Source organism: Tasmannia lanceolata, unplaced genomic scaffold, assembly GCF_043159265.1.
Source record: "Tasmannia lanceolata isolate RefF3 unplaced genomic scaffold, GAP_Taslan_0.1 ptg000012l, whole genome shotgun sequence".
Classification (NCBI taxonomy): Eukaryota; Viridiplantae; Streptophyta; class Magnoliopsida; order Canellales; family Winteraceae; genus Tasmannia; species Tasmannia lanceolata.
The window spans coordinates 58,034,796-58,059,557 of NW_027518689.1; the positions used below are offsets into that span (position 1 = coordinate 58,034,796).

The 24,762-nt window shown below is 38.1% G+C and overlaps 1 protein-coding gene across 1 annotated transcript; it reads left to right on the forward strand.

Moving 5' to 3' along the window:
- The first annotated feature begins 8,477 nt into the window (after window positions 1–8,477).
- LOC143888981 (uncharacterized) lies at window positions 8,478–20,919 on the forward strand. Its single transcript, XM_077393359.1, has 2 exons — window positions 8,478–9,100; window positions 20,892–20,919. The coding sequence occupies exons 1-2, from the start codon at window positions 8,478–8,480 to the stop codon at window positions 20,917–20,919; spliced, it is 651 nt and encodes a 216-aa protein (XP_077249474.1).
- The last annotated feature ends 3,843 nt before the right edge of the window (window positions 20,920–24,762 follow it).

Consider the following 24,762-nt stretch of genomic DNA (forward strand, 5'->3'; position numbering starts at 1 on the left):
CCTAAAAAGCCAAAAGTGTGCTCATAATTGAAATATGTATATAATTGGCTTTAAAAGAAAAAAATGAAATGAAATGTATTTTGACAATCATGCTTAATCATTGAATCAAATTTTAACCTATCAAAACACATGGAACATCTTAATAAGGGATAAGAAAATGAAACTGAAAACAAAAATTCCCTGAAAAAAAAAAAAAACTAAACTAGTCTGCCTCTAGTAGGAATTTTTAAAAGAACTAGTTATCTTCACAATAGGATAGAGTTGCTTATCCTAAGATAGCATGCTTAGATGATCAAATTCACTTTCCTAGGTTTGTGGTTCAATTGATGAAACTATAACACTCTATATATGTGATATCACCCCTTGATTAATATTAGCTTGATGGCAAAGATGTTAAACCTCAAGGTTAAAAGCTATTCAATAGGTGCTCATGCCTTCTTTTGAAGGAACGATATCATTATCTTAATTAAAACATCTAATCATTTGGCTATATGCCAACATCTAAGCCTTGACCAGTCTTATGTGATTTAACTTGTTGTATATGTATATACTTATATGTATGCATTTATTCAGGGGGAGCATGTGTTGCTAGGATGTCTCACCGACTCATTAGATATCATTTGAGTATCCTTAGCAAACATGTAATTGTAGCCCAATGGTTGTTCTTCAACTAATCACTTTACAAACTCTTGGTGACTTTGTGTTGGACAGCCCTTTGGATTCATACTTTGTATGAGTCTCTAAAAAAGCGAGCTATATATGCAATATCTGTCATCTTTTTGTCTTATCATATGTTGTTTGATATGTATATTACATTACATATGATAAGTACATTCATTTGGAGCCCCGTTGCTCCATTTGTGTTGAAGTTGGGACTTGTCTTATACTTTCATTTTGAGACCATCTCTCATTTATGACAAAAGCCCATAGCCTGAGCCTCAGTGTCACATCCTCTTCGACTTTAGACTTATCTTGGATAGACTCATATGTTACTATCTATGCTAATGATAAGTATCATATTCTAGAGCTTCATCTTGAAGATCATCTAGAATTCTCTTTCATAGGATCATATAATGAAAGAATTATCTCATCTCCTATGAATTACACACTCTTATCATGTGCTTTTGAAGCTAAATACATCATTCTCCATGATAAGATCTATTGGCTATGCACTCACTGTCATATCATTAGCTATTTTGCATTGTCATGCATTGTCTTATAGGTTTTACCAAAGGCCAATGACAAATATGTAGGGGGAGAGCCAAAGTGTCTCATCTTTGTGTTTATATAGACCATAATGATATGCTCACAATCTCCATTGCCCCATTAGTTGTGCTTAAAATAAAAATCTTCTAGATCGAATAAAAAAAAACTGCTTGTCTTGCATTGTACTTGCTAAAACTCTATGATAAGTATTAGGAGTACTTAAGTGTCAAAATATTTATGCTCATAGGCTCCTCAAGGTTGTATTTAGAATGTCCATGCTAGAAATCACCCTTTGATTGTGATTAAATTGCATATTTTTGCTTGCCTTACAAAAAAAAAAGGGTGATCACTTTAGTTTCATATGTTACTTCACTCTTATCATGCATGTTTCACTTTGAGCATCTTCTAATTATGATAAGTAGATAGGGGGAGTGCTTATTGCACATCTTGGCATATTTGTTTGAGCTTTCACTGTTGAAACTTTCCTTTTTGTTGCTGCCAAAAGGGGAAGAATTTTAGAATTGATTAGGCAGTCCATAGTCTATATGCATTATTTGCTTTATATTATCATACTACACTTGTGCATATAGTTAGGGAGAGTGTTACTTCATTGTTTACATCCTTTGATGCTTATTTATCTATCTATTTTGGTAACTCCTGCCTCCTAATCAATTTGGTTTGCCATCATAAAAAAGGGGGAGATTGTTAGCCCAAGGTTCCCCATGGGTTCAACTAATCACCTTTTCCTTGTTGTTTTGATGTTAGGAAACCTAAATTGATTAGTTTTTATGGACTAATGTGCTGCTTTGTAGTGTTATACCTTAGACATGAACTTTACATGTTATATCGCCATTACACAATGCAACACAACACATGGCTTGAGGATCAACATGCACAAAGGAACTAAGTGAGCATGCACATATTGGAGGCATCATCATTGGAAGATGTCCAACCATAGAGCTCAAGTTAAGGATCCCACAAGCAAGCCTAGCATATGCCAAGAGGAGCTTGAAGATGAACAAGTGTTGGTGAGTATCTCAAGCATTCAAAGTGAAGATGATTGAAGAAGAGGAAGTCACACGTACCAAAGCATTCTCAAGTGTTCACTTACAAGCCAAAAGCCCAAGGAAGACCTTTGAAGCCAATACGATCAAGATGCTAAGCAGTTTTACATTTTTAGATTGTATTAGAGATCTCCTTCAAGTGGTTTTGCATTCCAAAGTATTTTTCAAGCCTCTTTCAAAACTGAAATCCCAATAGGCAACACAAGAAGGGGGGGGGGTGAATTGGGTAGTTAAATTTTTTTTCCTAATTAAGTGTAATGTTAAAACCAATTTTAACAATTAGCAATTATGAGTTCGATTAGGATTTTGAAATCAACACAAGTCTAAATCTAATCCTTGTTCAAATAATTATAAACATAAAGAAATGTTAGATATTATCAATCACCACAAGAAGAAGGAGAAAGAAGATAGGAGACGACTTGATCATGTGTAGTGGTTCGGTCACAAACGGACATACTCCACTACTCAAGTACTTGGTCTTTCCTTGTGATTTTCTTTCACTATTTGAGATTCTGCACTCCGAATCTCCGGGCTTTACAATCAACTCCTTCAAGGGACAAACCCCCTTTTATACAAACCGCCTCCAAGGAACAATCCCTCTTCGCAAAATCGCCTCAAAGGAAATCACTTTTCTTAGTAAACCGCCTCAAAGGAAATCACACCTCTTTGCAAACCGCCTCAAAGGAAAAAGCTCATCTTCGCGAGTACAATGAATAATGGAAGAAGTTTAAGCTCGCTCAAGCCTCTAAATAGGCCAATAATACAATGAATAGCTCACCAATCACTCCAAATGATAACAAATGAGAGGCCTAAGGAGTGCCTCTTGTTGAATGTAAAAACACAAATCAAATCATAGAAGAGGATTTTTGAAACAACCTTGGATTTTCAAGTTTAAGCTCTAAAGGATGTGAAATGATCTTGCAAAAAGTTGTTTAGAAAGGTTTAGATAGTGTATATATAGTCAATTTGAAAATATGACCATTTGTGGGTAAAACCGTAATAAACTGGGATGAAAAAGTCAACCTGCGCAAGCCCCAACGGCTCTTTTGCCAGACCGGCGCTGTCGACCGAGCCACGGAGGTTGTTCGCCCCTATCGGGCAAACCTTTTTAATTTCAAATTTCATATCGTTGCGCTCGACCGGCCCATGGCGGTCGCCCGGCGAGGGCTACCTGTTTAAATTAAAATTTAAGCTCAAACCTTTCCGCTGTCGACCGGTCCATGGCGGTCGCCCGCCCTAAACCAAGCTGGAATGGTTCCGATTCGATAGAACTATTTCCGCGGTCGCCCGGCTTACCCCGGTCGACCGACCCGCTATTGGAATGCAAGTACTGGATTTCCAACCTTGCTTCCGCAGTCGCCCAGGACACCCCAGTCGACCGGCCCTTTTTGAAAAACCTTTTTAACCATTAAAAATCATGGGCTTTGGGCCATGGTCTTTGGGCTTGAGTCCTAGGTTTTCAAACATGTTTTGGGGAGTGTGAATAGTTTTCAAGGATGTTAAAATTAATTATGAAAACCATTTTGAAAACCTTTGAAATTGCAAGTACATAAAACAAGAGGACTCATAAATACAATCTAAAAGTGTATACCCTTGAGTCTTCTTGGATTGCTTGGCTCCTTGGTACTTTCTTGGACATCTTGAACTTGTGAGTGAACTCTTCAACTTTCTTCGGATCATGTGGCTTCCTCTATCCCTTGGACATCTTCAATGTCGCATGAGAAGGCCACCAATGCTAGTTCATCTCCAACCTTCTACTAGCACTTGCTCGGCAACTTGTGGGATCCTTGACTTGAGCTCTTGACTTGAGTATCTTCTGAGGATGATCTCTCCCATGTGTGTACAAGCTCTTTGGTCCATTGTGCATGTTGATCCGCAAGCTATGTGTTGTGTTGAGTTGTGTAATGACGATATGACATGTCAAGTTCCTGTCTAAGGCACAACACTCAAAGACAACACATTAGTCCATAAAGACTAATCAATTTAGGTTTGCTAGCATCAAAATAAGGAAAAGATGAATGTATGAACCCTTGGTCTTACCAAACCCAACCTTGAAACCTATATGTATTTCATGAAAAACCATTTTCAAAGGTCCTAAACTTAGAAAAATAAAAGTCCATACTTCAAGGAACCAAAGCCCAAGTGCCCAACCAAAGTTTACAAATGAAAAGAAATGACATTAGCACTTGAATTATGAGTCCAACAACAACTTAAACCTAATTTAACCGGTCCAAAAAATTTTCAAATATTTTTGAAAATATTTTTAACAGATAGATCTCATCGTTTCCATTCAAATCAAGTATAAGAGCGTCAAAATCCGATAAGAAACGAGTGAGATATGAATTTTAAAAGATTGCGGCAAAAAACTGTTTTTGCAGCCGCGGTCGACCGCCGCACCCTGGTCGACCAGGGCACTAAAGATGCCATTTTTTAAAATTCCAAACATCTTTCGGCAAGCGATCGCGCGACCCGGGTGACCGAGACTGTGCAAAAAACTAGCCGTTGAGGCATAACGGCTAGTTGCTTTTTTGATCCGTTTGTGATCTTTTCTTGCCCAAATTACCCCCAAACGGTCCTGAATCATTATGGACTGTAAATATGCTATTCTCTTATGGATTAAAAGACTTTTGGACCCATTGAAAATCTTACTTGAGCTTAAACCTTCAAATCCATTAGTTTTCTTCAAGAGCTTTGAACTTGCATTTCCATACTTGAAGAAGATCTCCATAGGGCTTTATTTGTGTAATCTTGGAGAGATTGTGAGCTTTTCATTGTTTGTATTAGTATATAAAGAGGCATCTTGTGAGCTTCATTCTTCTTCTTCATTTTAATCGAGGGTCTCCGATTCGGCCCGTAAAGAAAGGTGAATCCGGTGTATTCGCGAAGAGAAGTGACTCCCTTGGAGGCAGTGTGCGAAGATGGTTGATCTTCTTGGAGGCATTTTTTGCAAAGAGGGTTTGTTCCCTCGGAGGCGGAGAACGTGATTGTACGACTAGGAGATTCAGCTATAGTGGAATCTCACCATTAGTGGAGTACCCAAGGAGATCAACTTGCAAGAGTGGAGTAGGTCTTGTTGATAGACCAAACCACTAAAAAAATCTCTTGTTCCTTGTGGTGTGCTTCTTCTCCTCTCCTTGCATTGGGTATTTGGTAACATATAACCTTTCTTTCTGTTTATGATTATTTGAACAAGGGTAAGATTTATAATTGCTTAATTGGTAAATTGATTTTAACATTGCATTTAATTAAAGGGAAAATTTTTAATTACCCAATTCACCCCCCTCTTGGGTTGCCTATTGGGATTTCACTCGAGAAGTCAGGGAAGAAAGAAGTTATCATTTTTCTGCTTATGCAGATTTCGATGAAGAACCTTACATTCTGGATCTAGAAGAGGCTGGAATAGACGAAACTCCTTTCATCCTTTCGTTAGAAGATTGCAGAATCAGGGATCCCGGAACTTCAGAGGTAGGACATTTCACCAGGGGTGGTAGAAATTACAAACCCCCAGAACTCCGATTAGACGATTAGATCGACACTGTCAAGCGAAAGGTTGTTAGCATAGAGGGTGATCAGGAAGATCTAAACATCATCAGGTAGCTCCGCAAGACTCAAGCAAAATCATAATTTGGGGATTACTGATGGTATCCCTTAACAATCGAGAAGTTCTCCTTAGAAGTTTGCAAACATCACAAGTGTCGAAGGACACAACATCCAAGCAGCTTACTAATCTGGTTGCAACAGTCAGAGCCTCTACATCCCTCTCATCTTTAGATCAAGATTTGACTCCTAAAGGAAAGAACCACTCTAAGCCTCTCCTTGTTACTGTGCTTTGTAATCAGAAGAATGTACATGCTGTTCTCATGGACAATGGTTCGACTTTGAACATCTGGCCGCTGAGCACGGGCACAACCATTGGATTTGGTCTCAGTGATTTTTCCCCATCTGATCAAGGCATCATGGCCTATGACAACTCCCGACGAGATGTAGTCGGAACTCTTTCTACTGCCATTTATAGGGGCGGTGAAAGTTTCGATGTTGAGTTCCAAGTACTTGACATCAAGTCATCTTTCAACCTGTTGTTAGGAGGACCATGGCTTCACAAAGTTGGAGTTGTACCCTCTTCTTTACATCAAAAGCTCAAGTTCATGAAAGGTAACAAAATTGTTACCATCCGAGGTGATGAAGACTTAGAAGTAGGCACCATCTTGTCAGATCCTAATGGGAAGTCAGTAGGAGATAACTTGAAGGAGGATGTGCAAAGAAGCCGGAGAGGTCATGCCAATGCTAGAAATTAGGCTGACCCTTAACGGTCACTTCTGCAAGGAAGGGGAAGACTTCCCTTAGTACGACTTCCCAGAATGATCCACACATCCTGTCACTGGAGAATTGGTTCTTGGATTCCAGATCTTCTTTGCTACAGGTTGGCCAGGTGAAGAAGATGACACTTGGTGGAGAAAGCAGTACAGACGTGTGGAGACTCTGAAATTTGATTGAGCAAATAACCTGGACTCAGTGTTGTTACGATCACTATTTCAAGAACTTCCTTTGACCGTTTGTATGATCAGTGGATCCGTTCCGATGCTCTCCCCACATGGTATGATTACCGATGCTGGCAATGAAGAACTCTCTAATTGGTCTGACATATTTATCCCACTCCTTACTACAATTATCCCCTCGGATACTGACTACTTGTTCTCTGAATCAGAATACCTTTCCGACTCTGATTCATCTTTTGAAAAAGTGTCAAATGTAAATGAGCCTGAAATGGGCGTGTTAGTCAGTTCTTCCTCTGATGTATCTTATGAATCAACGAAAGAACTTTCTCTGTACTCGCATTTCTCTCTCAATTATTCTGAAACTAATGCTTTAAATAACATTGACCAACCCTCATCAGATAAGGATGCAGACGAAACTCCCCTCGAGATTAAAAATTTAATCAAATGAGAGGAGGAGCGTCGAGCAAAACCTTTAGAGGATGAGTTTGAAACTATTAACATTGGCACTGAATCCCTGCTTCAGGAGATAAAGATTGGCAAAACCTTATCCCCTGAAGAGCGTGCAGATCAAATTGTTAAAAGAATTCAAAGAGGTCTTTGCCTGGTCATACGGAGATATGCCAGGATTAAGCGAGGACATTATCCAGCACCATAGCCCTCTCTTTCCAGAAGCAGAAGCTCAAAAGAATGAAACCTGAATGGGTCCTCAAGATCAGAGACGAAGTGATCAATCAATTGAAAGCAGGATTTCTAGAGGTTGTCACTTATCACGAATGGTTAGCAAACATCGTTCCAGTACCTAAGAAGGATGGAAGAATATGGTGTTGGGTCGATTTTAGAGATCTGAATAAAGCCAGTCCAAAGGATGACTTCTCCTTACCTCACATTGACATTTTAGTTGATAATACGGCAGGTCATGCCTTGCTCTCTTTCATGGATGGATTTTTAGGGTACAATCAGATAAATATGGCTCCAGAAGACAAGACCAAGACATCATTCACTACATAGTGGGTAACCTACTGCTACAGGGTAATGCCATTCGCTCTCAAGAACGCCGGTGCAACTTATCAAAGGGCTGCAACTACCCTCTTACATGACTTGATTCATAAGGAAGTAGAGGTATACGTTGATGACATGATTGCCAAGGCTAAGACTCGAGTAGATTATGTTCAAGCTCTGAGGAGATTCTTCGAAAGAATCTCAAAATATAAGCTCCAGCTCAATCATAACAAATGTGTTTTCGGAGTAATTTTCGAAAAGTTGCTGGATTTCCTTGTCAGCCACAGTGGAATCGAGGTAGACCCTACCAAAGTCAAAGCAATTCAGGAGATGCCATCTCCAAAAACTGAAACAAATCAGAGGTTTCTTGGGAAGAATTTAGTACTTTAGCCGTTTTATAACCTAGCTTACCAGTACTTGCGAACCCATTTTCAAACTTCTGAAGAAAAATGTGTCTAAACAATGGAACCCTGAATGTCAAGAAGCCTTTGAAAAGATCAAGGATCGTTTGTCATCACCACTAGTGTTAACACCTGCGGTCGCCGGACGACCTTTCCTCTTGTATCTTTCAACTACGGACACATCTCTGATGTATGCTGGCACAAGAAGATCCTGAAACCAGGAGAGAAATGTCAGTTTATTATCTCAGCAAGAAGATGTTGGAATATGAGCTGAATTACACTCAATTGGATAAAAACTGTCTAGCATTAGTATGGGTCACTCAAAGTTTCCGGCGCTATTTAATATCCTCATGATATCTCAAATGGATCCACTGAAATATTTGTTCGAAAAACCAGCTTTGGTCGGCAGGACCGCTCGTTGGTTGTTGTTGTTGTCAGAATTCGACATCACATACGTCACTCAGAAGTCTGTCAAGGGCAGAATCATTGCAGAACTGTTAACTGATGCACCCACTGAAAATGCAGAGCTGAGCCATGAATTTCCAGATGAAGGGATTATGACGATCAGAGATGCATCCAGTGACACTACATGGACCATGTATTTTGATGGAGCATCAAATAACAGACATAGAGAAAATGGTATCGTTCTTGTCTCACGTCGGGATGAGCACATACCAATTTCCATCAAATTAGAATTTGAGTACACCAACAATATGGCTGAGTATGAAGCTTGCATAGCCGGTCTTGAAGCATCCCTGTCATTAGAGGTACAAGACCTCGATGTGTACGGAGACTCTCTATTGATCATTTGTCAGACAAATGGAAAATGGCTTACTAAAGAAGATAGGTTGATTCCGTATTATACTTACCTTACGAGCCTGTTAAAAAGTTTCCGCAATATCAGCTTTACTTACATCTCTAGATTGAGAAACAGGTTCGACTGGGACCCAATCCCGCGAGAGGGGTGCGGTGCGCCTCCCTCTCTCTTGGTCTCTCGTACCCACGCGAATGGCATGTGCTTTTTATTATTGATTTAATTCATCTTTTCCGTGAACTTGGGATTACTAAAGCAATCCGAATTTCACACAAAAGAGAATGACAGAGTCGCCACCTAGATGAGAGATCTAGGACCCATAAGTGACTAGAAATCTAGATTTGTTACCTAATTACGAGAATGGACTGTATGGGGAATTACCACCATATGCATCATTCTTGCTCGATAATCCGGTCTTCAATTTCAAAAGTTAACTCTCCTGAATTTCTTTTAAATGGCTCATTTAACTCTATATTAATGTGTGAACTATGTGACATGCATCCTAAAATCTAATTTCAATGTAATCCCTAATGTGTATCTTGATTTTCTTAATTTGTTTAGATTCAACCTAAGTGAATGTTCTCCTAAAATTCTAATTTGTGGGAAATCCTATATATTTTAATTAATTCAATTAAAAAAACTAACATACAAAACCCCACCATTTGTGGTGGGCCGACTCGTGCTCGGTATGCCATCCAAGCATCCAATGCTGCCTACGTATCCAAGCCTCACTGGAATCAGAGTCGATTGTATTTCGGTGCCTAAACTAAGCTATATGCCTAAGACATCTAGGATACTAATCTAAATTAGACTGATTGTTATAACAGTTTAAGGAAATTCATTTAATTCAAGTTGACTAGCTTTTATTATCCTAGGACTTCATCTAAGATGCCATATGGTCCTACCTATGTAACGCCCCGAATTTTTTTGGAAATACCAACTCGGTGCGTAGAAAAATATTACATCATCTTTCTCAAAAACTTTCATTATTCCCAAGATCTCAAATACAACAACTACGTTTAGAGGGTTTACAGAAATTAGGTCTAACTTATTACATCTTAATTCAAGACATAGTTGATACATATTTAAAACATATTTGTCCTTTAGAACAACTCTGGATTCAACTCTAGATTCCTCATCTTTCATCTATACTTCACCTGGGGGTTGGAACAATAAAACAAGGAAGAAAAAGGGGTGAGCTCAAATAGCCCAGTAGGGTATAAACAACAAGTGATGTAGAATTGTCAAGCTCATAAGAACATGATATTTTGTAGATAGGACATCTCACATTATAAAAATGAAAAGAAAGAATAAGCACAATATACTTTCCAAACGTATAGAGAAAACTTACAGAACTTGATATATATAGAATTATATATATAGACTTCATTAAGCATAGATGCTTTCATTCATAGCCATATCTTGGCCCATTCATAGCCATACCTCGGCTCATAATCCTCTAGATTTACACTCTCTAGAGTCGTCTTTACCCACGTGCACATGGAGGACTATAACGCGTCCACCCGTCATCATATCATAACTCAGTCCATATTCAGAATTAGGGTATCACAAGATAAACCCTAAACATAATCTCACGGAAACAAGTTTCGAGGATACAAAATAGAATTATAGCTTTATCAGTAAAATCATTTATCTGAAAGGAATGGGGTCTGAAAGAAAGGATCCCCCTTGGATTCTCATCAGTTGTGGATCTTAGAATGATAGAAATTCTTATAGCAATTGCGTATAAAGAGAATCAAAGAATATGAAATATTCACATCCAGTATATCAAAAGAGAATCAATGGAGAAAACTCTTACATATAGCAAAAGAAAATCAATGGACGAAAACCCTTACATATAGCAAAAGAAAATCAATGGACGAAAACCCTTACATTTAGCTTTTTGATCACAGGTTTGTTTGAGCTTACACCTTGGAGTGGATAACCTGTAAATATATTCTAATTTTATCAAATTCATGTTTTAAGGCAGTGTCCTTTCTGTCCAGGTAATGTCCATCTATGTCCAAAATAATGTTTCATGTGTTCAGTGTTCTTTCTATTAAAATTTTAAAATCATGGGGCCAAGCATGCACTATTCATATGGACCCCACATGTTACTATTCATGTGGACCCCACATGTTACTACTCATGTGGACCCCATATGTTACTATTCATGTGGACCCCATAGGTTACTATTCATGTGGACCCCACATGTTACTATTCATGTGGACCCCACAGGTTACTATGCTCAGCAGTTCACCATTCTTTGATTTAGTTTATTTCTTGGCTACTATGCTCAGCAGTTCACCTTTCTTTGATTAAAGTTTAATTTACGGTTACTATGCTAGCATTTCACCGTTCAAATAAGATAGGCTACTATGCTCAGCAGTTCGCCTTTCTTTGATTAAAGTTTACTTTACGGTTACTATGCTAACATTTCACCGTTCAAATAAGATGGGCTACTATGCTCAGCAGTTCGCCTTTCTTTGATTAAAGTTTACTTTACGGTTACTATGCTCGCATTTCACCGTTCAAATAAGATAGGCTACTATGCTCAGCAGTTCGCCTTTCTTTGATTAAAGTTTACATTACGGTTACTATGCTAGCATTTCACCGTTCAAATAAGATGATAAAACTTGCATAATCTATAGCGAGTTATCGCCTCTTATGCATGCTTTATCCTAATATTTACATAGGTGGTAGAACCAACCATATTACCCATAATAAATACTTTAACTATCTATATGAAAGACTTACCTTGGTAGTGATGAAGTGGATTTCCTTTTCCTTCTCCTCTCTCCCTTTTTCCCTCTCTCTCTTACTCTTTCTTCTCTGAATTTTTAGCTCTACTAGAGTTTGTCGAAATAACAAAATGAGAGCCGCTATTTATAGATACTACATTATTAAATTCACAACTACCCTCTTAAATGCTTCTCTTAAATGCTTTTAAAAATATAGGAATAGTAAAGGTATAAATAAATGAATAGTAAAGGCTGCTTGATGATTAATATTATTTAATTATTATTTTCGTCGGTAAGCGCAACTACTCATTAATGATAGTGGTTGTGGAGTGACCCGCTTAACCAATGAGTTAATGAAAGTGGTTGCGGTGTGTCCTTCTGGTAGTGGTTCCTACTGGTGTTGGGTCCCGCTGGCGTTGGGTCCCGCTATTTGTAGGTCCTGCTTGTTGTGGGTCCCACTGGTGGTTGGACCCGCTTGTGTGGGGCCCGCTGATGTGGGACCCGCTTGTGTGGGGCCTGCTGATGTGGGACCTGCTTGTGTGGGGCCCGCTGATGTGGGACCCGCTTGTGTGGAGCCCGCTGACGTGGGACCCGCTTGTGTGGGGCTTGCTGATGTGGGACCCGCTTGTGTATAGTACTCGATGGCTCCTACTGTGAATAGTAATTTTGAATAGTTTATCTCAATAGTGAACTTGCATAGTATTTTTGCATAGTAATCTTACGTAGTATTTCTGCATAGTAATCTTGCATAGTGACTATTGTGAATAGTAATTATGAATAGTGACTATTGGTAATTTTTAATATGTGTAAGTATCTACTCATTTTTAGTTGACATCTGGGACGGTGGTTTAGTGGTAGGAAGCCGTTCAATCCTCGCTCAGCGTTGGGTTCGAATCGCGTACGCCCCATTATGCCAGATGTCCTCATGCCCGATTAACTCGAGGAAAAATGAGTAATGGCCGATGATTACCCACCTATGAGGCCATTTTTATTTATTTGTATATATATATATTTTTTTTACCGGTTATTACAACCTAAGTGCAAGACGTTCTAATGCAGGTGAACCTACATCCTAGGTTAACTAGGCTTGTCCTATAGGAAAATGGGTTAACTAGTGTAACTAGATCTACCATAGCAAACGGCCGTGATGAGGCTAGACTCCTAACTCTAGAACACCCTAAAACCTAGAACACAACGTGACGTAAATGTTCCTAAGGGGCCCTAAAGGTTCCTACGATGGGAGACCACAATCCAACGGTTCCAAAAGCATGGATTAAATGAACTTAATTTGTTAAGTTGCTGATTTTTTACTTTTTAAAGGGGTTCTTGATATCTAAAATTTAAGAAAAACCTAAGGCTTTAAGGACTGACATATTCTTATGCATAGGTTGCCTTCGTGGAAGGGAATCATGCTTTCCACTCTTATACAATTTAGCATAGAAATTATAACACCTTGTTGCCTGGCATGTTCTCAGGATTTTCGTGGACAGAAGACCTCGGAGCCAACAACATGCTATAGTTTAGATGCCTAGACTACACAAGATGGATGCAATTAATAAACGATTATGTATTTAACATTTGCACTTAGAATAACCTAATACTCTAAATTCCAAAGGAAACTACTAACATCTATGGCTTCTGTTTAAATGGTTTAAGAATTACATTCTTACTGAAAAGTTTAGATGTTTTGCAAATTTTTATGGTTTTTTTGAATTAAAATAATTTTTAAAGGATTTTATCAATTTGAGGCCAGATTGGTGATTTACAAAGCAACACTTAGTAAATCTATTCTAATTAAGTTCAGATTTTTACAGTAAGATGAGGTTCATAAAATAAGCTTACTGTAAAAATGTTATTGATTTTTCTTATGATTTACTATTAATTTTTCAATTGTAATAGCTTGAGTCTAGGTTGTTGATTTACAAAGCAACCTATAGTAATCGGATTCTAATCAAGTTCAAAGTTTTACAAAAACTTTTTCATAACTAAAGAAGGTTACTGTAAAACTCTCAGGAATTAATAAGGTAATTTACTATCATAATCTGATTTTATTAGATTTAGTCCAGATTGTATGAATTACAAGAAAACCCACAGGAAACAAATTCCAAATTAATCCAAAATTATACAGTTTCAAGATAATCATGATAGAAACTACTGTAAAAATTTCATGAATTTTTATTATAATTTGATATCAAATAAAAATCACACAAAATCGCGATATTTTGGAAGAATCAATCAAAACGCATACTTAATGTTATACTAAAATCAAAGGAAAATTAGAGTAGATATAATATATATCATGATATTTCTCTTCTAAATTTCCGAACGTGAAAATAAAATTTCGCCAAGAAACCCAATTTTAACAGAAAAGATCACTTGTTTCCTAGAAAATCAAAACCCGCTTTAATAAAAAAAATCAAAAATCATATTAAATCTTTATAAAATTCATGAAATTTTTTCTAAAACATACCAGTAATCTATATTACTGGTTTGTAAAGAAAAATTTCAGAATTAATCTATTTGATCATAAGAAATAATTATGGTATGCAAAACGAAGCTCAAGCTAAAAAAATGAATAAAGCAAATTTTTTGAAATTTCATGCAATTTTTTATTTATATATAAACCTAATATATGGAAAGTTTCATGAGTTTTCAAATTTGATTGATATTTATTAGAAATAGCCCAAATTTAAAATAATTAAAAATCTGATTAAAAATACTCTAAAAAATTTGAAAATTTTTGAGTGATCTGGAAATTAAAAATCGGTTTATAAATAAATTCCCATCGAATTTGGATTTGATTTGACCTGTTTTTATTTTATTCTTCGAGAAATAACCCTTTTTTAGGTTATCTTTCGAAAAATAAAATGGAAAATAAAACGATCAAACCATGGTAAAAAATTATATTTTCCAGAAGTTTTTAATTTTATGTTAAACTCAGAAAATATTAGGTTTTGAAAAACACAACAATTTGGAGGACTTGCTTTGAAAATCTCATTCAAAACCCATATTGAAGAAAGATCGAAGGAAATCAATATTTTAATGAAGAAAAATCAATTTTTCAGCAAAAATTTGAAAAATAAAAGATCATGATTTATATTATATCATACTCCAATTTCATCCAAAAACTCCATCGTTTAGATCATATTTGAAAATTAAACCCTAAAACATCCTAAAAACGATTTCTAAACAAAAAACCGAAAATGTAAAAGAACGCCTACCGTTGATTGCGAATCCTTGTCTCTAGGGCTGATATTTCGAGATATACGCTTTGTCCAGCCCTTATAATCGCTAAAGAAAGCCCGAAGAATGATCCAATAATTCGCAATATGTCATGTGTTGAAGAAGAAGAAGAAGGAATTCAAGTACACTTTGTGTAGAACACTTGGGAGAGATGAACCAAACACACTCAAAGGAGGGGATGAATTTTCTTGGTGAGTGAGGAGAGATGGAAGAATTTTCAAGAGCAGCCCAAGGGTTGATGTGTGGTTGCTTTTATAGAAAAAATGTAGGTTTGGAAAAGGAATAGTAATTTCGAATGTGAGAGCTCTTACCTTTAGCTAGTTTCCAATTTTCTTCTTTTGCTTTCTTTCTCCTTAGTTACTAAATTAGATTAGCTTCTAATAAGGAGTCAAACGGAAGAGATCCTCAGTATTCCGATGAGACTCCTCTTTAAACAGCTTCCATTGTCTTTTGAGAAAGTCCTTGATAATTTCCAGGGGGGGGGGGGGGAGGTCGAAGCATTCTAGAGGCCCTGTCTTCATTGTAAGCCATCGCCTTCATCTTGCGAAGATCCTCCTCCAACTCCGAGAGGTCCATGAACCGTTTTCTTTTCCGACTCAAGGAACTGGAAGGGAGGAAAGAGTTATCATTCTGCTCCATTTTTAGTTTTTGTTGGCAAAAAAGTAAACGTAAACTTCTCTCTTTTAAACCTCCTGAGTAAGCCCAAGAGACATCTTTTTAAGAGAGAGACTGCTTATGATGGCCAATAGCAGGTCCCTACACCTCCCACGGTTGCGTGTTAAATAAAGTTTTCCACACTTAGATAGTAAAACATTTATGGGACCAGATTCATTTCGATTATTCGTGACAGATGTCTAAAATCGTACTTCGACTACCAATGACGCCTTTAATGTTCGAGGATATCTGTTCATGACTAATGTCACTTTCGAGGAAACCGCCGACTCCACGTTGCCACTTTTAATGATACAGTGAAAAAACCTCACTTCAAGCGCTTTTTAAGACCAATATCGCCTCAAGCAAACCTTTGGTTTATACAAGGATGTCTTTTCACCCTTATCCCCTAAAGGAAGGTTATCCCCTTCTGGCAAGATAGTTATGCGCAGCGGAATAAAAATTGCATAGAACTTAAAATTTTTCTTTTCGATCTTGCAATTGCCTAAGATCCTAGAGTCTAGATTAGTTAATTATATTAATCAAACATAAATAAATACCTCTTTGAAGAAGAAATTAAGGAACCACGCTGCTTGATCCACTCCTCGAACGATTGCGATCGTTCTGAACGCCGCAAGTTGAACTGATGGATTCTTTTTCTTTACTCGGACTATTGTGGATGTGAATAATTCTTATTCACCTCTTTAAGGTCTGATCTAATCAGTACCTTTGTTGTAGAGAATAGAGAAATTGATTGGAAGCCTTTCTCTTTGAATCTATTTCAATTGGAAGAGAAATAGAGAGAAAGAGAGATGGAAAACATTTTTTTTCAAAGGGGGAATCAAGGGGGAGCGAATTTTGGAGTATTCCTCACTCAAAATTTCGTTCAGCCCTTTATCATTTATAGAAAATAGAGTTTTGTTTTCATAAATCCTTGTTTCTATCTCCCAAACCCTATCAAATTGAGAAACCAACTTGAATTAAGACTCCCCGAGTGAATGAGACTCTCCCAAACCTCCAAGGCTGTGTGGGGACACTCAAGATATATGGGAGAACGTGTATGAACGCCTCTCTCCAGCTCTTGTGGCCTTATCTCATAAGAGTTGGTGTTGGAAAAGAATTTCTTACTTTGTAGATCCTACAATTTAGCAATTCTTATCCAACAAGGAGTTTGAGTGCAACTCAAAATTCTTGAGCAATTGAGACTCTTTTTTCCAGCTCTCCAACTAATTTAGGAGTGTTGTGGGTCCCACAAACCTTATCCAAATGTGTAGTCTTATCCCAATTCCCAATTCCATTCCAATTCCGCCACTTTTGCAAAATCGGTTTATGAATAACTATCCTCATTTGGATTACACATTATTATACTTATAGTTAATCAAATTAATAATACATAATAATGTATAATAATTAAATAATTAATTAAAAATTAATTAATTAATAACTCACATCCAATGGGAGTTATTTTGACTCCAATTTGTCTTCGGAAAATTCTCTTACTGTCTCTTGTTACTAATTAACAAAGACATGTGTATATATATGAGGAAAAAGATTGTGCGCTCGAGCACACCAAGCTTATGGTGCGCTCGAGAGCCCAATCACATGGGTCCCACATTTTTTGTGGTGATCCAAAACTGTAAGCCCAAGGGTTCCCATTGGTTCAATCATTCACATTTTCCTTCTTGTTTTGATGCTAGCAAACCCAAATTCATTAGTCTTTATGGACTAATGTGTTGCTTTGAAGTGTTGTGCCTTATACAAGAATTTCACATGCCATATCGCCATTACACAACACAACTCAACACATGGCTTGCGGATCCACATACACAATGAACCAAGGAGCTTGCGCATACATTGGAGACATCATCCCTGGAAGATGTTCAAGTCAAGAGCTCAAGTCAAAGATCTCACAAGCATACCTAGCAAGTGCCAGTAGAAGCTTGGAGTTGAACAAGAATTGGTGACACCTCATGTACCACTCAACATGATTTGAAGAATGGAGGATGTCACAAGAGCCAAATCAAGTCAAAGAGTTCACTCGCAAGTTCAAGATGTCGAGCCAAGCAATCCAGGAAGACTCAAGATTTTATCTTTTTAGATTGTATTTGGAGTCCTCTTGTTTTAAATGTATTTGTACTTTCAAAGGTTTTCAAAATGGTTTCTTAAAATAAATTTGATATCTTTAGAAACCATCTACACTCCCCAAAAGGTGTTTGAAAATCTCGGACAAAAGCCCAAAGACCATGGCCCAAGTCCCTGAAACTTTATATTTAAAACTGAGATTTTAAAGCAGTGTCGGTCGACCGGGGTTCCCCGGGCGACCGCGGTAAGGTTACTGGAAGTCCAGCACCTCCCGAAACATAGCGGGCCGATCGACCGGGACCTCCAGGGCGACCGCAGATGTATTTCTGAAAATCCAAAAATAATCCATCATGGTCGGGCCGGTCGACCGCGGATAGGAATCTGGACAAAAATAAAATGTCCAGGTTGCTCTCGGCGGGCAACTGCGATAGACCCGGTCGACCGTGGCGATAAGAATTTCAAAATAAAAGAGAGAGCGTCCGATAGGGCGGGCGACCACGACACCTCGGTCGACCGCGCCGATCTGGAAAAGTAGCCGTTGAGGCTTGCCGGGCTTGACTTTTTCAACTCAGTTTTTTACAATTTTATGCCCAAACGGTCATATTTTTTCATGGGCTATTTATATCCTATCCTAGACTGACTAAACAACCTTTTTGCAAGATTATTTCAAATCTATTTGAGCTTACACCTTCAAATCTAAGGTTTTTAGTTTATCCTCTTTATGCTTTGATTTGTGAATCTACATTCAACAAGAGTACCTCAATAGGGCTTTGATTTGCTTATCTTTTGGAGAGTATTTGTGAGCTATCACTTTTGTATCAAGCCTAATGAGGCGAAGTGAGTTTTTCTTTTGTTCTTCTTCATTGTATTGAGGGTCTCCGATTTGGCCCGTTAAGAAGAGTGAATTTTGGAGTTGTGAGAGGGGTTTTCGCTTCGGCCTTAAGGAGAAGCTTGATTGTAAAGAGGGTCTCCGATTCGGCCCGCTAAGAAAGGAGAATCCGGAGCGAAAAGGGTTTGTTCTCTTGGTGTTGGAGAAGGTGTTTTTGTACGGTTTGGAGATTCGGCCATTATGGAGAATCTCATCTTTAGTGGAGTAACCAAGGAGGTAAAGCTTGAAAGAGTGGAGTAGGTCTTGTTGATAGACCGAACCACACTAAATCTTGTGTTCCTTATGGTGTGCTTTCTCTTCTCCCCTTTCTCTTTGGTGATTGGTAACTTCTTTCTCTTTGTATTTATTTTTAATCTATATTAACAAGGGTTAGATTTAAAGTGGTTAAATTGATAAATTGATTTTAACATCACATTTAATTAAGACAAATATTTTTATTTGACCAATTCACCCCCCTCTTGGGTTGCCTACTTGTATTTCAAAAATATTCATTTACAAGGCCCCATCATAGATAAGGTGTGTAACAAAAATCAGCTCTATTGGATCATCCTAACCCCTCCAAAAGTGGAGGGCAAAAATGGGCAGATTTGTGGCAAATGGTGTCTGTCCATTTTGCCCTCCACTTTTGGATGGGTTAGGATGATCATATGCTGATTTTTTGTACACACCCCATCTATGTAAGGGCCTTTCAAATGAAAGCTTTGGATCATCCTAACAAAGTGGGGCCCCATGTGATTGGGCTTGGTGCACTCGAGCACACAATCTTTTCTCTCTCTCTCTCTCTCTCTCTCTATATATATATATATATATATATATATATACATATATCAACATATATATATATATATACTTAATTAATATCTACATTAATCTAACGGATCATATCCGTCCGTGCAATTACATAAAATACAAAATCCTGATCCGTTTGGATGTTATTGGGTCAATCGAGTTATGAGTGAGATCGTCGCAGGGATCCGACAGTCGATCCTGCAAAACCCTATGGTGGGCCCCACTGCAGTCTCGCTCTGTAGTTAAACTACACTCGCATTAGGTCAGTGGCCTCCATTGAGACGTAACCCTGAAGATGACCGTCAGATCATCTTACCCTTAATCACATCATGCATGTGCAAGTCATTTCTTCATAACTACATCTACTGAGTTGAGTCATACGGGAAGTGGACACCATTTACCCCCTTGGCCCACTCTTGGTATACCATTTTGATCAAGCGGTGTTCGGCCTCCAAATGCATTTGTAAAATCCTTTGAAAACAATTCAATATTTCATAAAACTTTTTCAATAAACATTTTATCAAATTCGCCTGGCCAGGCTATTTAGTAGGCCTACCGCTCTGAACAAAATTGTAGATGTCAATTCCTATATTTTAGTGAGAAGATTCCCTTGTTGAGTATCACTATTGGTCTCGAGGGTTTGCTCTAGGATATAGCTGTATCCGAATGTGACTCTAAAATAGAATCACTGCAAGATAGACTAACACCCTAGAACGGGCCGACATACCAATAAGATCCCTCAGGTCTAAGGACATGTGAAGGGTCCTATCTAGAAGAACAACTTTATACTTTCTTGTCCACACGTTTTTCTTTATTTGATCCGGTTCGGTTGCGCAATCCAATCGTCGCACCCACTCTTCTTGCTTAGGGTCCACTACCCAGATGACCGAGATAAGTCACCTCACGACACGTGCATGTAGGCAAGACTGGTGCTAGTTGTATACAGAAAGAGATGTCCAGTCTCTTTCCTCACTAGGAACCATTAAGGTTGCATAGAACCGAGATGCCATATCTTCTTTCTCCCTTGGATCTGTGAATCCTTTGAGCATGACATTTCTACAATGCTACATAAGGACGAACATGTGTCAATAAACAAGCACATCACACACATTCATTAATGTAAATACCCATTCATGATGAAATAAATCTTTATTGATTAGAAAATGTCATTATACTTGCTTTTCAAGGCATAAACTCTAAGATCCCCACCTCCAACAATAAGGAGACCCACGAAATGCCCATCATTCCTTACATTTTAGCTCTAATACTTAGCTATGTCACTTAGGTTTACCTTTTATTCCCCCAATCCCCTAAAACTCCTTTCCATCCAGCTTCATTAGGGGCAGAAGCTGGAGAAACCCCCATGACCTTTCTATCTAATCACCCAAGGGCTACGCATGCCCTGGAAATAGATTGGGAATTTTTTTTTTTGAAACCCACTCAACCACTCTTTCCTTCAGATGATTTCCTGAAGGCGGCTTTATGATATAGTCTGGTTTGCTTTTGGTTTTTACAGAGGTGCTCCTCCCAAATTCGTCCCCTGATAGTTCTTGACTTGCTCTCCGCTTCCACAGAGAGCAAAGTTTAGAATTCCGAACCTTAGAGATCATTCCGGTAGGGCGCGGTCTAGAGATCCCATTTTTAAGAATGCCCAAGGTCTTATTTGATTTCGGTTCAATTCCAGCAGGATCCTTAGATTTAACTGATCTATTTCACTTAGATCCTCGATCGAGAGTAGGTCCCACCTGCCCAAATACCCCTTGTGATGCAGACAAGTCATTTCTTTTAGAAAGTACACTAGGTCGATCAGGTAAAAGACCATTTTTCCAAACCGACTGACCACAGATCCCTATATATTTCCATCGGTCACTAGAGGATTTCCAAATGGAGTCATAACCGGGGGGTCCTTGGGAAACACACCCTTCTTTTTTGGTTGATGAAGAGATTTGAATTTTGAATTCGAATGGAAGGGCCCCAAAAGTTCAACGGTCTTCCTGCAAGGGTTCCTCCAGTCAGACAACGAACCATGGCCATGACAGGGATTGCCGGCGGTCTTGCACAATCGAAATTTCGACCCACAGGAGAATCAGCCACTCGAACCAGTACCAGCGGATTCAACAGATTCATCGAGTCTAGGCTCGCCATTCTATGGGAGTCAATGCTGGGTGAATCCAAACTTGACTGAGACCCGTTACTTTCTATGGATTGGGATTTGTGAACTTCAATTCCAATGGTGAAACAATCACCAAAAATTCAGAAATGAACAAAAGGCCAGGATAACTTCCATCTAGGAGTGAGAATTTTAGCCGACACATAACTCATACAGTGATCATGACTTCCTTCCATATTTACTTCCAAGACCGGACCAAAAGCTTCAACAGTGGAAGTGGCCCATGCATGCAGCAGAATTCCATAAAAATTAACCCAAATTTCTTCCGCGCCCTGTACAAAGTCCTGATGCCAAGTAGAAAGAGAGAGCATATGGTTTCCACAGGCCTCCAGTCCCTTGGCCAGTATCCTAGCAGCCAAGTCCACTGATTCAAACATAAAAAGAACTTCATCCTTTGCTAGGGCACAGGGTCTCGTGAAGGAAAGAATGTCTCAAAATCTTTTAGCCCAATGCCAAAGATCATCTGAATTCACCACTTTATATGGAGCCTAGAATTCAGGTCAAGTGAATTTTAACGTAAACAATTGGTAACATATTTTGACGTAAACAATTTGTAACATATTGGAAACCGATTTTAATGATTTTCTAATTTATTATGAAAGAATTCAGAAATTTTCCCTCAAAAGGATTTGGAAATATAGGTATTTCATTGAATCCTTTATTACCGATGTTTCAAGTCTCATAAGATATACACATCATTGGGGCATTGCTCTAGTTGGCTAATGGTATACTAGGATAGAGACAAAATAGGTGTCTATTTTTTTTTGAAATGGCACAAAATAGGTGTCTATGTATGCCCTTCTTTGGCCGAGCATGCATGCAGTAGATAAGTGCCAATGCCCAGAGACAATGAAATTTCATTGTCGCAGGGCTTTGGATCTAGAATTTGGTTCCTCAACGAAAGAACCTATTACTAAATCTCTCATTGACAATTAAAATTTTGAAAATATGATAATAAACAGCATGGTAGGCCCATGAGAAGAACTCTCGCTAAGGTTATATACTTAGGAAGAAGAGAACATATAATTATTGGGTCTTGGAGATACCTCTCACCAGCGCAATCCTCCGAGACAATCCCAAAGGATTTGCCCTGGATACTTGACTTTGCTAGTTGGCTATAGTGAAATTAAAATCATGGTTGTTGGATATTGTGTTCTTTCCATGAAGCAAAGTTGGAGATTGATGATGGGTCTCAGAGACTAAACTCTTGCCACACAGGTCGACTAAACATTTTGGATGATGGGTACTAGAACCTTTCCCTCTCATGGTACGACTCTAAATGAAGAATTGCGATCGATCAGAAGCATATGGGTCGCAGAGCCTTGTGCTCTCACTCCAAAAAATTGACATTTATGTTAAAAATTAAATACTCTAGGTGTGGACATTGAAGAAAGTGGATGGACTTTAATTTCGCCGAATCCAAAAGTAAATTAGGCGGATATTTTATAGGCCTAAATACAAGAATCAGATGACTTAAAGTCCTAGTAAGAATGATGGAATGATTGGAAATGAAATAGGCTCCTGATCTTTTATCAAGCCTAAATGCAAGAATCAGATGATCATACAAATGATAGAACAACATTTTGTCAGTGAATCGCCTCTTTATCATTTGCCTCATCTTGAACACACTCATACTGGGTTGATCTTAGTTGTGTGAGTTGCACTCCTTACCGTTAAAGATTAACAGTTAATTGGCCTAATTCTCAAATAGATATACTGTAAACAAAAACAAACAAAAAAATCTAAAATTATTATTAGAGGAATGATGCTAAACTCAGGGGTGCCCTTGCATAAATGAGATGAAAGGGCATGCTCCCATTGGTTGAAAGTCACCAAAGTTCAACCAATGAGGATGCCCTTTCATGTTATTTATGCAAGGGCGCCCTTGAGTTTAGTATTCTTCTTATAATTATTGAATAACATGAATAAACATTATTACATGTGCACCATGACTATCCCATAAAATAAATATACATGAAATAAACTCTTGCTAGGTAAGACCAACCTCTTAGGAGAGTTGTTTTGACCAGTGAAGAAAACACCTACTTTGGTAGAATCTTGACAAACAGCGGCTTCAAATAGTTTTCCGTTGTCGAAAATCACTTTCTTATGTATTTTCTGTAGGAAAAAAGAAAACCCACCAGCGCAATACAAGCCGAAGAAAAACAATGTGCCTGGCTATCTATCACCGTTCTGCTATTCTTAAAATCATTAATTTCCAAACCTTGCCATTTGTCTTCCCAACTTGCTATTGCTTTTTCCATATCCATATTTCTTTATGGTTATTTCTATGAAATGATATCCGCACACCTTGTTTCATTAAAACGTTTTTTTTTTTTTAACGGTTATTGATAGCCTATTGGGTTGGGAATTACAATACCTTTTTAACATGTAACTAGAATAGTGTCAAATGAAGAGAGAACTGTAATGAGGAGATTTGATAAGGTATAAGCCCTTATAATTCCATATTTTTCAAAAAATACTGTACGGACCACATCATAGGATGATCCAAACCGTGTCCATATGATGGAACACAATGTAAATAGGTTGTACCCCAAAAATCATTTCCATAGGATGATCGTAGCCCTCCGATCTATAGAGGTTTCCATAATATATAGTTCCCCAATAGATCGGACGGTTGGGATAATCCTATAGAAATGATATTTGGGCACAACCTATTTACGTTGTGGACCATCACATGGACGGTTTGGATCATCCTATGGTGTGGTCCATACAGTACTTTTGAAAAATAAGGACTATAAATGAATGTTATCAGCACTACTGTATTTTGACGAGGGCGCTCCTCACTTTATTAAAAGTACAGTATGGCCATCACCATAGGATGATCCAAACCGTCCATTAGATGGGCCAAAGTCTAAATAGGTTGTGTCTCAAAAGTTATTCTTGATCATAACCCTCCAATCTATAGAGGGTTAGGATCAACCCTCTAATATTTAGATCGGAGGTTTAGGATCAACCTATGGAAATGATTTTTGGGGCACAACCTATTTAGGCTGTGGCCCGTCTAATGGACGGTTTGGATCATCCTATGGTATGGGCGATACCGTACTCCTAATAAAGTGAGGAGTGCCCTCATGAAAATACAGTAGTGCTGATAACATTTCCCTAAATGAGATGGTAAAAGGAGTGCAGATATCAATTTGCCCTTCTGAAGTTTGTCTTTCAGTGTTTATCTTCCCCTGACAGCTAATCAACC